The sequence below is a fragment of the Raphanus sativus genome, chromosome 6 (assembly GCF_000801105.2).
Source record: "Raphanus sativus cultivar WK10039 chromosome 6, ASM80110v3, whole genome shotgun sequence".
In the NCBI taxonomy this organism is placed as follows: Eukaryota; Viridiplantae; Streptophyta; class Magnoliopsida; order Brassicales; family Brassicaceae; genus Raphanus; species Raphanus sativus.
Genome location: NC_079516.1, coordinates 50,189,404 through 50,201,907, shown reverse-complemented (window position 1 = coordinate 50,201,907; position 12,504 = coordinate 50,189,404). Strand labels below are relative to the sequence as shown.

Sequence of the window (12,504 nt, the reverse complement as noted above, 5' to 3'; positions counted from 1 at the left end):
TAAATAAAATGCTTATAAAATTTAATTCATTAGTCCTTAGTTTTTTTTTGAGAAATTAGTCCATAGTTAAATATCTAACTAAATATTTAATAAGAAAATGAGAAATATATATATTTCAAATATCATTTTACACAAAGTAGTAATAACACAAAAGTAGTTTTTAATCCAAACCTATTACAACAAAATCCAAGTTACAAAATAGCACAAGCTATTGTGTGAAAATATTTGTTTGCCCAAATTAATTATAAAAAGATCACAACACTAATTTTGGGGTTCCCCAATTTTCTTTTAGAATGTAGATTCATTCCTTCCTTTAAAATGAATTTTGCTAGTAGTGGAACATTTTAAAAGAATTTACTATTTTGGAACCAAAGTTTGTTTTATGTTCGTTGTGAAAATTTTCGTTTTAAACTTGAATATAAAAATAATAAATATCATTTTTATTTAACATGTAAATTAGGTTAAAATGCTAACTGAAGTAAGAAACCAACCGAGTATCTATAAAAGAAAAATTGTATACAAATTCATTACAAATAACCAGCCAAGTCCATACGACCGGGTCATACAAACACTTTTTCTTCATTTGCCTCACAATATAAAATGATCACTGGCCTGCTTTTTAATATAAAAGTTCTTAAAAAAATACTTGTAAATGGGAACTAGGTTTTCTGACAAGAATATGTGGAAAGATATCCAGAATTATAAGTACTATTATATAATGTGTTTGGATCTAAAAAGTACCGTTAAGATGGTAATAATTTTGTTGAGGATATGTTATAATTTGGTGAATTAATTGGAAGGCATAGGATGTTTGATTTGGACAATGAAGAGAAAGACAACAAAGCAATTATCCCCTATATTGACCTCAAAAATAATATTTATCACCTATATAATTAATCTCTAGCTAGTGCCCATCTGAGAATGCCATTCATGCTAAAAGTGGAGAAGTGGAACTCTAGTATATTATCTTTAGAGAAACCTCACTAATATTTTTTTTTTTATTATTATCTATGACCGCTCTTAATTTTTACTCCATATTAATAACTAATGGAAAAAATTTCCCATCAAGAACTAGTTACACAAAATTCTGAAGACTTTTTATGGTTATCTGACTGATTATAAAAATTAGTTATCTCACAAAAAAAAAATCCTGTTGTAAACTGATAGTCGGATACACATGTTTGGAGTTTTTTTTTCCTTATCTCCCAAATATAGATAGTGAATGGTCTGGTTCCATGCACAGGTAAATGAGAAGATGTGATGGACATACTTGGTAAATCTGAAGGTTGTTGAGCTTGAGGCTTTGATGCAGGTAATGTACTTGTTGACGTTTTGGAGTGCATCAACGGTAACAGGAGTTCGACTGGTTGCATTGGATATTTCGTAATATCAACATTGACATTTAATTTCTTGGTGAAATTGATTCTCATTACTTCATTATGGTTCTGGGCCATTTTAGCTAAATTATTGCTCTAACTTTTCATGGTTCACAAAACATGGTTTTTGCATATTTTAGTAATTATGATACCATAACCATATTTTGCCCACGCGTTTTTTATTTTCCTTGTTAATTGAGCTTCATTCTTCCTTATGCATGCCTTTTAGTTGAATGGTATTTCTATTTTATTTTTCATTTCCCAAGTTAGTTTGTATGACATTTTATGTATCCACGGGTTGCACAAGGATACAAAGATAGAGTTTCATGTAGGTTTTTACGTTAGTTGTTTACATATATCCGATATGGGTTTTAATTAATGCATTTTTACATTGATGGTTCTTATACCAACATTCTATGTATTTTTTTTCTAACATTCTCTTTCTTTAGTCTCTTTCACAAAAAAAAATATTTATACATTTTTTATTGCTATCGTAATTATAAAAATGCACGTACAAATGATGTACCCTTAAAATAAATCATCAATTTATTAATACAAAGAGTTCAAACTTTTTATATTCTGTATCATTTTTTTTTAAAGCATCATGATGATAGTTCATCTGCAGATATTCTGTATCATTTTCCGGCAAGTTACATAAGGATAAACATCATATTTGTCATTACATCATCGAAAGAGATCAAGGGCTTCTAGTTGCAAATTACATTTTATAAATATAAGTTTCCACAATAATGTAAATGATTCTTGAAGACAAAATCAATGATAGTGTCATCTTAAAGGTATTTATCTGTAATTCTCTAACATAAATAATATACTAAAGTGGAGAATTTTGAAATACAAAATCATTACGGGAGGTTGTGGTTTGTCTTCTCGGACCCATGCAGACGAGTTTATAAGCTATTTGATACTTTCATTACATTTTATTTGATAGCGATAGCTTCGGTGTCACCAGAATCTCTTCCATGTCTGATGTCTCCTTATTGCGACACCTACTCACAGTGATATCGTTTGTAATAAACAAGGTTTTCGATATATTAGGTTGAATAAAAGTTATCTTTTAAATAGTTATGTGTTGAGTTTTGTTTCAGCATGTCCATAAGGCCCAGCTACATCACTTATATGACGGGCCAAGATGCACAGGCCCACTCCAGTCAGTAATACCTAATCGCATATGAAACATATATAAGGAGAGTTTAGTATGACGATTAGGTTAAGGCGATTGACATACAAGAGCAGATAGCTATCAGAGCTGACGGCAACACAGAGTAATCAGATCACGGTGAAGTGCAAGAGAAAGGAGACAACAATACAAGATCATTAGCTTAGGCCTAAGTCTATTTGATCTAAGGGCTTTGTTGTATTCTCTTGTGAAGGTCATTTGATACTTGTGTAACACATCATCTAGCACACTGATTTAGTGGTGCTAGTGACTCTTTGATCTAGTGGATTTTGGGAGCAGTAGTTCTCCCACGAGACGTACCGCGCCGAGGGCCGGGAACTCGTTAAATTGATTGTGCCATTTACTTTCAGTTTAGAACCTAGATCTAGTTAACTTCTAACCTAAGCAACCTAACTAATATCTCTCACAAGTGGTATCAGAGCTTCCGGTTATACATCAAGGTTACTTAGGAAAGAGAGAGGAGGTTTATACTCAGTACCTGCTCGATGGTGAAATCGAAGGAGAGGATTGAGATAGACCGGTTTGAGGGTGATGGTGATTTCGCCTTATGGAAAGTGAGAATGATGGCTCACTTTGGAGTACTCGGCTTGAAAGCCATTCTCACTGACGAGAGGCTACTTAAAGACGATCCTGATACTAAGGATGAACCAGAATCGGCCATGAAAGATACTGGAAAGGGGCTTGCTGGAATCGTCAAGCCTGCACCTGCCATTGATCCTGCAAAGTTTGAGAAATCAGAGAAAGCAAAAGACTTGATTGTACTAAACGTTGGGAACAAGGTCTTAAGAAAGATCCAACATTGCGAGACTGCTGCAGCAATGTGGAGTACACTTAACAGTTTATATACAGAGACTTCTCTACCTAACAGAATTTACCTACAGCTACGGTTCTACACTTTCAGAATGATCGATTCAAAGTCTATTGATGAGAATGTGGATGATTTTCTCAAGTTGGTGGCAGATTTAAGTAACTTGCAAGTGGAGGTATCAGAAGAAGTTCAAGCCATACTATTGCTAAGCTCGTTACCTAGCAAATACGATCAACTCAAGGAAACACTTAAGTACGGGAGAGACACACTTAGCCTAGCAGAGGTTACTGGTGCCGCGAGGTCAAAAGAAAGGGAGTTGACTGAAAGTGGCAAGTTTACCAGGTCAGGTGGAGACAGTCTGATGGTGGAAAGAGGCAGATCAGACAACCGAAACACCCGGAATAATGGGAAGGGCTACAAAGGAAGATCCAAGAGTCGATACGGGAGATCTAAATCACGCCCCAGAAACAGCAAAAACAACAAAGGTTGCTTCATCTGTGGGAAAGAGGGACACTGGAAGCGTGAATGCCCAGATAAGAGAGCTCCCAAAGCTCAAGACTCAGCCAATATGGCAGAGGAGCCGCGACAACCGTTGATACTCACAGTCAGTACACAGTACGCACGAGACGAGTGGGTAATGGACTCCGGATGCTCATTCCATATCACTCCAGATAAGAGCGTGCTATTTGACCTGGAAGAATTTAAAGGGGGAAAAGTGTTAATGGCCAATAACACCCATAGCAACATTCAGGGAATCGGAAAAATAAAAATTCAGAATGCAGATGGGTCTACAGTTATCCTAACAGGAGTAAGATATATGCCAGACATGAGCAGAAATTTGATATCTTATGGAATGTTGGAGACAGCAGGGTGTCGTTATGAAGGTAAGGACCTTATGGTCAACTTCTATAAAGACAATAAGCCGGTTATTTCTGGAAGATATCAGCAGGGATTATACTATCTACAGGGAACAGTTCTTCGAGGAGAAGCTAATATTTCTAAGGTTGAGAGAAACATGACTAATATATGGCATTCACGTCTGGGTCATATGAATCTCAACAACATGTCTGAACTTGTCAAAAAGGGATTTATCAGTGACAAGGATGTTAAGAAACTGGATTTCTGCGAGCACTGTATCATTGGGAAATCACATAAACTGAAGTTTCCTACTGCTAAGCACGTCACCAAAGGGATTCTAGAGTATATCCACTCTGACCTTTGGGGCTCTCCTTCTACTCCTGAGAGCCTAGCTGGAAATAAGTACTTTGTTACTTTTATTGATGACTATTCTAAGAAAGTGTGGATTTATTTCTTGACTACTAAAGATGAGGTGTTCTCTAAGTTCAGAGAATGGAAGGCTGAAGTTGAAAATAAAACTGAGAAGAAGGTAAAGTGTCTAAGGACTGACAATGGTCTTGAATTCTGCAACAGACAGTTTGATGATTATTGCAAGAAGTCTGGGATTAAACGACACACGACCTGCACTTACACCCCTCAACAGAATGGGGTTTCAGAGAGGATGAATCGAACGATTATGGACAAGGTGCGATGCATGCTTGCTGAATCTGGATTGGACCAAAGTTTTTGGGCAGAAGCTGCATCCACTGCCATCTACTTGATTAACAGGTCACCTAATTCGAGCATAGGGTTCAAACTGCCTGAAGAAGTCTGGTCTGGTCATAAGCCCGACCTAAACCACCTCAGAACATTCGGCTGCACTGCTTACGTGCATGTGACAGAAGATAAAACGGGAGCTAGAGCTATAAAAGGGGTATTTGTTGGATATCCTATTGGCACTAAAGGGTATCGGGTCTGGATAGAAGACGAAGGGAGGTGTAGAACAAGTAGAAACGTGGTATTCAATGAGGATGAATTATACAAGCACACCATTACTAAGAAAAAGGTCAGTGCAGAAGCTACCACGAGTAACAACCCCAGTCGCAAGGAGAAAACTAAGAAAAGGGTTTCTTTTAGTGATGATTTGATCAGAGGACCTTCTCCTCACGTCGAAGGTACTTCCGATCAAGGTGGAGAAGAATCATCATCACATTCTGATAGCTCTAGCGACTCAGGTAGTAATAGCGACGCAGGAAGTCATGAAGAGGTTCAAGAAGTGGAAAATAGCAGTAGCGAACCGGAGAACCTAGACACTTATGTTCTAGCACGTGACAGAGAGAGGAGACAGAACGTGAGACCTCCTTCGAGGTATGAAGATGGTAACTTTGTAGCTTACGCGCTCAATGTTATCGGGGATTTAGAGATTGAGGAGCCTAAGAGTTATTCAGAGGCAATGAGAAGCCGACAAAAGAAACTCTGGAAAGCAGCTGCCGATGAGGAAATGGAATCCCATAAGAAGAATCGAACTTGGGATCTAATTGACAGACCGGCAAAAGCAAAGCTTGTTGGATGCAGGTGGCTATTCAAGCTAAAACCTGGCATCCCAGGAGTTGAGGATGAAAGATACAAGGGCAGATTAGTGGCTAAAGGATATTCTCAGACAGAAGGGGTTGACTACAATGAGATTTTCTCACCAGTTGTGAAACATGTCTCTATCAGACTTATGCTCAGTATTGTGGTAAATCTAGACTTGGAACTTGAACAGATGGATGTGAAAACAGCTTTCTTACATGGAAGCCTAGAAGAAAGAATCCTAATGGAACAACCTGAGGGATATATAAAGCCAGGAACAGAGAACAAAGTGTGTTTGCTGAGAAAGTCTCTGTACGGGTTAAAACAATCCCCTAGAAGATGGAATCATCGGTTTAACAGTTTCATGAAGGATCAGTTGTTTGAGCGTTGCAGCAAGGATTTGTGTGTCTATATGAGGGATGTTCAAACAGATAAGGCTATCTATCTACTCCTATATGTCGATGACATGCTGATTGCCTCAGGAAACAAGAAGGCAATCAAAGATCTTAAGGAGAAGCTGAGTGGTGAATTTGAGATGAAGGACATGGGAAAGGCATCACGAATATTGGGAATGGACATTACAAGAGATCGAGTGAACGGAACACTGACTCTATCTCAGAGTAAGTACATTGAGAAGGTCCTAAAGACATTTGGAATGCAGGACTCTAAGGCTGTGATCACCCCTACAGCATCACACTTCAAATTGAGAAGCATAACTGACGATGAATGGAAGATAGAGGCATCACAGATGGAACGAATTCCTTATGCTAGTGCTGTGGGAAGCCTAATGTATGCTATGGTGGGCTCTAGACCAGATTTGGGTTTTGCAGTAGGCTATGTATGCCGATTCATGAGTAAACCAGGAAGGGAGCACTGGAAAGCAGTTCAGTGGGTCCTAAGGTATCTACGAGGAGCAGTTGATTTGAACTTGACATTTAAGAAGAATACTACACTACTCGTGGACGGTTTCTCAGATTTAGACTATGCTACAGATAGGGACAGAAGCCGCTCAGTGACAGGGTATGCATTCAAATTTGGAGGAAACACCATATCATGGAAATCATGTCTACAATCAGTTGTGGCATTATCTACTACAGAGGCTGAATATATGGCTATGAATGAAGCAGCTAAAGAAGCAATGTGGCTAAAGGAAATATGCATTGAACTCGGTTTCAAACAACAGGGAATCAAACTATACTGTGATTCTCAAAGTGCCCTAGCCCTAGCAAGAAATCCAGTCAATCACGAGAAGACTAAGCACATAGCTACCAAGTTCAATTTTATTCGAGACCTAGTGGAAGCAGGAGACATTATTCTAAATAAGATTCACACTAGTGTTAACCCTGCAGATTTCCTAACCAAAACAGTACCTGGTCAGAAGTTCCAGCTTTGCTGTGAACTTTTGAATGTTCACTGAGAAGGTAGAAGCAGCTCCAGGTATTTCCAATGCTATGACTCCATCCTCGCATAACACAAGTAACAAGTATGGTTAGTGTTTATGAAAAAGAAAGGGAGTCAAAGAAGATAGGAAATGCCGTGATATGAATTAGATGGAAGTACCTGGAGCATAATTAGAATCGAGAAGAGTACTCGATTCAGGTGGAGGAGGAAGCATCAAACAGTCACGGGTTTGAGGCTACAGAAGACTCATGGCATCAGTTGAGTCACTTTCTAAGGACAATCACAAAGGCATCTCAGATAAAGCAACTTCTACAGTAAAAGACAGGAAACAAGTGTTAGTGGTTAACTCGAGTATATCACAAAGCACAAAAGGGATTTTCTGGTAATTACCTGAAGAAGACTACAGTCTGTGTTAAGACTCGCAGAGCTACTCGTGTGACACAACACAGGAACGCTTCGGGGTTATTGAACCAAGAGTTGAGCTGACTGCTGGAAATCAAACACAAGAAGTCAGATTCGACAGAGGTTACAGACAAGGAAGGGTTAGTAAGTTAACCAACCCTTACGAGAGAGGTGGAGTGTGATGAGGGAGCTCGAACAGGAGCTCAGGCAATGTCAGGGTCTCAGTTGCATCCGGCGATAGAGACGCGATTTTCAAATCAGACATGCAAGAGGAAACGATGTCCACAGATTAGCTAAACACTCACGAAATCCGTTTGATATTCTTAACAGATGATCCTAATCGACTTATGATGAGAAGAGGTTAGATGTACCTGAGGATATTGAAGAAGAGAGGTGACGGAGTCACAACGGAGTTAGCTATGATCTCTCCCTGACGAGCGAATCACCTTTGGGTGGAGAAAACTCCGATGGGAAGAGTGAAGGGTGGAGAGACAACGCCTTTGCGGTGGAGTCGACCGGATCTCTTTAGGCGGAGCTCGATGAAGCTTCAAGTACTCGCGGCGGAGAAAAGCTCGAGAGGAAACAGAAGAAAGAGAGAGAGAGAAACTAGACAAAGAGTGAAGAAGACAAAAGTGATTTTTCATCTTCCGACAGAGAGAGTCACAAGGGCTGCCGACAATCACAAAGTGTGGGCTGGTCTGATGGGCTTAAACAAAACGGTGGAGATTTGTTGAGTTTTGTTTCAGCATGTCCATAAGGCCCAGCTACATCACTTATATGACGGGCCAAGATGCACAGGCCCACTCCAGTCAGTAATACCTAATCGCATATGAAACATATATAAGGAGAGTTTAGTATGACGATTAGGTTAAGGCGATTGACATACAAGAGCAGATAGCTATCAGAGCTGACGGCAACACAGAGTAATCAGATCACGGTGAAGTGCAAGAGAAAGGAGACAACAATACAAGATCATTAGCTTAGGCCTAAGTCTATTTGATCTAAGGGCTTTGTTGTATTCTCTTGTGAAGGTCATTTGATACTTGTGTAACACATCATCTAGCACACTGATTTAGTGGTGCTAGTGACTCTTTGATCTAGTGGATTTTGGGAGCAGTAGTTCTCCCACGAGACGTACCGCGCCGAGGGCCGGGAACTCGTTAAATTGATTGTGCCATTTACTTTCAGTTTAGAACCTAGATCTAGTTAACTTCTAACCTAAGCAACCTAACTAATATCTCTCACATTATGCCTCCTATATTCGTTTTGATTGTAAAAGTTATCATCTTATTGCCTAAAAACTGATGGAGAAAATTATAAAGAGTAACCGAATGGGACCATAAACGAAGCTTAGTAAACGTACGGAAGATGCTATGACTAACCAATTAGTGTATAATCACATGCATGCCCTTCAACTTCAATTATGCACACGCACCACAGTTGCCAACTTTTCCTTTTTAGGAAGTAAAAAATATAGAAATAACATTTTGGTCCACTTATCTTCAAACTTAAAAAAAAAACTTTGTTGGTACATATTTTTATAGTTTAATTACTCAATGAAAAGAAAATATAATGGAGCTCAGAGACAGCCAATAGCTATAATGATATACACTTGTAATAACGACCCTTCGATTAGGTTGGGGTTAGCTTGGGGTTCTTATCAACTAACTTTAGAGTCTTTGTATCTGTTAGATTTGGAACTCAGAGACAGCCAATAGACATAAATTTCTTGGTTGGTAGATCGTAGTTTACTTGTCCATATTACGAAAGGGGAAATTATGAAAGTGAATATTAAATATTTTATCCAATCTCATGTTTTTACATTATTATTGATATTACTTTTCCTATTATTTATTGGATCTATCGGAATACAAGTTTAAGTTTCTGTACCAAACTAGCATCACTGAGAAATTTCAAATAACAGTACAAATTCAATTATGATAGAAATCTAAACCTCAAATTAAAAAAAATAGGAACTCAAACATAACTTCTGTAATTTACTTAAGATAAATAACTATTGTTGCATTAACATTTTCTCTGTTTTAGAATTTTATATTACATAATACTGTATTTAAAAAAAATTAAGAGTATGCTATATTAAGGTGTTTTTGTTTTAATAAAACAAAGATTTTACATAATGATTTTTGTGTAGAGTGACCGAGCTACAGTCCATCATATCAAAGTTTGTTATACCTTATTCAAGGCATCTCCGACCATTTATACTGTTTAATGTCAGAATCACGATATTTTAGTGTAATTTCAACATTAAAAAAATTTCTCCAACTATAACACTAAACTAGAGGTTGGGTGTATGGGTATTAATTTTTACCTTAACTTTTACAAAGGTTCCAAACAGTTAAATAAAACATCAACCATTTACAAAAAAAACAAAGAACGAAGAACTATAACTCTTTGCATTTTCTAAAATATAATTATTATTTATTGAATTTAAATTTTCAATATTACACTGAAATATATCAAACTCTACAAGAGTTTCCTCCTAGACCTCCATAATTAAAGTAGAAACCTAATCGATTGTGTTGGAATAAAAACTTCTTACCAATAGTTAGACCATAGCATTTAGGACTATCTAGAACCACTTCTGTAGGGACATAATTCATTTTATGTTGTTCGTAGTTGGAATCCAAAACTTCAATGTTTGTGAAACCAGCTGATCTTTCAGGGTGATTAACATTAGGAAATCGACCATTGCCCATAGGAGGGCTTGAACCAGAACGTGAAGCCTGAACTGTACCACCAGCTCCAACCATATTTGCACCATTGTTTAAAAGGTTAAATAGCTCTTTTGGCCAATATCCAATGTCGCCTGAACCTAGTTCTGTAAGCCACCAATTCCCTGTATTTTTATCCTTTTCACAAATAATTTAATAGGAACAAGTATTTGTTAATTTATAGAAAAAATGTGCCAAACAAATTATTATTAACCAAATTATTTGAACGAAAGAAATTTACAGACTAGTTAGAAGATATAGTTATTATATACATCAACCACTAATTTAATTATATAAGTTTCATGCTTCATATATCCTTTACTACTAAGTGGGAGTGAAAAATATGAAATAAATATATAAAATTAAGAAAAATACCTGATGGATGGAGTAATGCAACCAGACAGTTTTGCCAGCCGGAAAATCAATTGGTTGAACAATGGGAATCGTCTGTGACACGTGAATAAACCCTGAACATGCCGTATTGTAACATCCTTTTCCATCTTTACCCTATCAAAATCATATTTATATTTATATGTTATTTGATCTAAATAGTCAGCAAGTATAGTATATTGTCTACACAAATTGACATGCACACCTTCCAAAATCCATATGTCCAAGTACGTTCGTCACCAAACAAGCTTGGATTTATCTGTAAAAACACTTGCAATATTATAGGTTTATCCGGAGCATCAAACATATTAAAAGAAAAAATAAAATAAAATGTAAACCTACCATCCAACCCGCTGAGATATAATTGACTTCATTTTTCAATCCACTGCCTATATATATTTGACCATATGAGGCTTGATCTTCTGCGATGTATACTTTTTCTGCTTCAAACCAAGCTTCTACACCACGATATGGACCATTGTGTGACCGTATTCCAGCAGTCTAACAAAAGTGAAAGTTTATAGTGACCATTGTGTGACATATGTGTATGTATGTATATTAAAAATATGCATATAGAATATATGATATGTAAGGAGCTAGAAGGAAACTGAATGTGTTACATGTGTTCCAGGACTATCAGCTGATAGCGGATGGACATGCTTCTCGGCCAAAACTTGAGTGTTGGTGAAGAATTCTTTTGTATTTCTCCACACAGGAATGGTTCCATCTGGACATGGGATTTTCTGTTTCTGTTCTTTGTTTATGCCAATTTGACTTTTTGATTCAGTCCATGAAACTGATGGTTTCATCTTTCAAAAAAAAAAAAAAATTAGAAGAGTGAAGATATAGTCATGTTAAAAATAACATTTCTCAATAAGTGTATGTAAGAGACCAAATTTTAAAACCATGCACCTGGATTGTATGGTTTTTGAGTAAGGGGTGATCAAGTCCTGATTGCATATTAATCTCTATGCAGTCATATGTTACATTTCCACCTATCTGCAAATGAAAAAAGAAAGATGAACTCATACACGATATAAGAAAAACGATGTTGACTTAAATAAATATATCAAATACGGAAAACATGTGTGCCTAAAGTTTATGCTGACCGTGAAGGATCTGAGAGGCATGGAACTTTGATCGGAATGAATTAAAACTCCCAAGAATAAAAGAGATAAGAGATTCATAACTAATGCCATCTTAGTTTCTTTCAACCTTTTTTTTGTTTTGTTTTGTCTTGAAAACTGAGAATGCTCTGTTATATATATACAGTCAAGGAATGAATATATAGCACATTAGCTATAATTACGTTGGGAATTCGGCCAAACAAAACCTCAACTTTGCACGAATTGCTAAAACAAACATGAACTTTTGGGCTGGCCAAAAAAAAACACTAAACTCAGTCAGTTAACTTAACATACGTCGTTTATTGTTGTCGTTAAAGTAAAACGACGTCGTTTCATCTCATTTGAAACGGTGTCGTTTTATATGATTTGAAAAATAAAAACAAGTAGCCTCCTGGATTCGAACACATGTTGGGTAGGACATATGACAAGGTGTTTTACCACTGGGCTAAGAACACTTTCAATGTACTTACTAACATATTTAATCTTATTTAGTACTCATTGAATATAATTTTTTTTCTAAAAACTTAAAAATATCTTTAAAATTTCAAAAAATTGAAAAAGAAATATTTTTATAAAATTAATTTTGAAATTAAAATGAAAAAAAAAATTCTTAAAAAAAAATAAAAATCTTTAAAATTCAATATCTAGCTTAAAAATCGAA

The 12,504-nt window shown here is 36.6% G+C and overlaps 1 protein-coding gene across 1 annotated transcript; it reads right to left on the bottom strand.

Moving 5' to 3' along the window:
• Nucleotides 1–10,071: 10,071 nt before the first annotated feature.
• LOC108808786 (uncharacterized) lies at nucleotides 10,072–11,023 on the bottom strand. Its single transcript, XM_018580884.2, has 3 exons — nucleotides 10,922–11,023; nucleotides 10,702–10,833; nucleotides 10,072–10,464 (listed from the first exon to the last, which is right to left on the bottom strand). Exons 1-3 carry the CDS (start codon nucleotides 11,021–11,023, stop codon nucleotides 10,072–10,074), a joined length of 627 nt encoding a protein of 208 aa, XP_018436386.2.
• Between the last annotated feature and the right edge of the window lie 1,481 nt (nucleotides 11,024–12,504).

What these genes read in the sequence shown, in the direction of transcription:
- LOC108808786 (XM_018580884.2), bottom strand. Translation starts at nt 11,023, where the DNA reads ATGTTTGATGCTCCGGATAAACCTATAATATTGCAAGTGTTTTTACAG. An exon ending in GGACATATGGATTTTGGAAG is followed by an intron (nt 10,834 to 10,921) that starts GTGTGCATGTCA and finishes TGATTTTGATAG; the next exon opens with GGTAAAGATGGAAAAGGATG. An exon ending in TGCATTACTCCATCCATCAG is followed by an intron (nt 10,465 to 10,701) that starts GTATTTTTCTTA and finishes ATTTGTGAAAAG; the next exon opens with GATAAAAATACAGGGAATTG.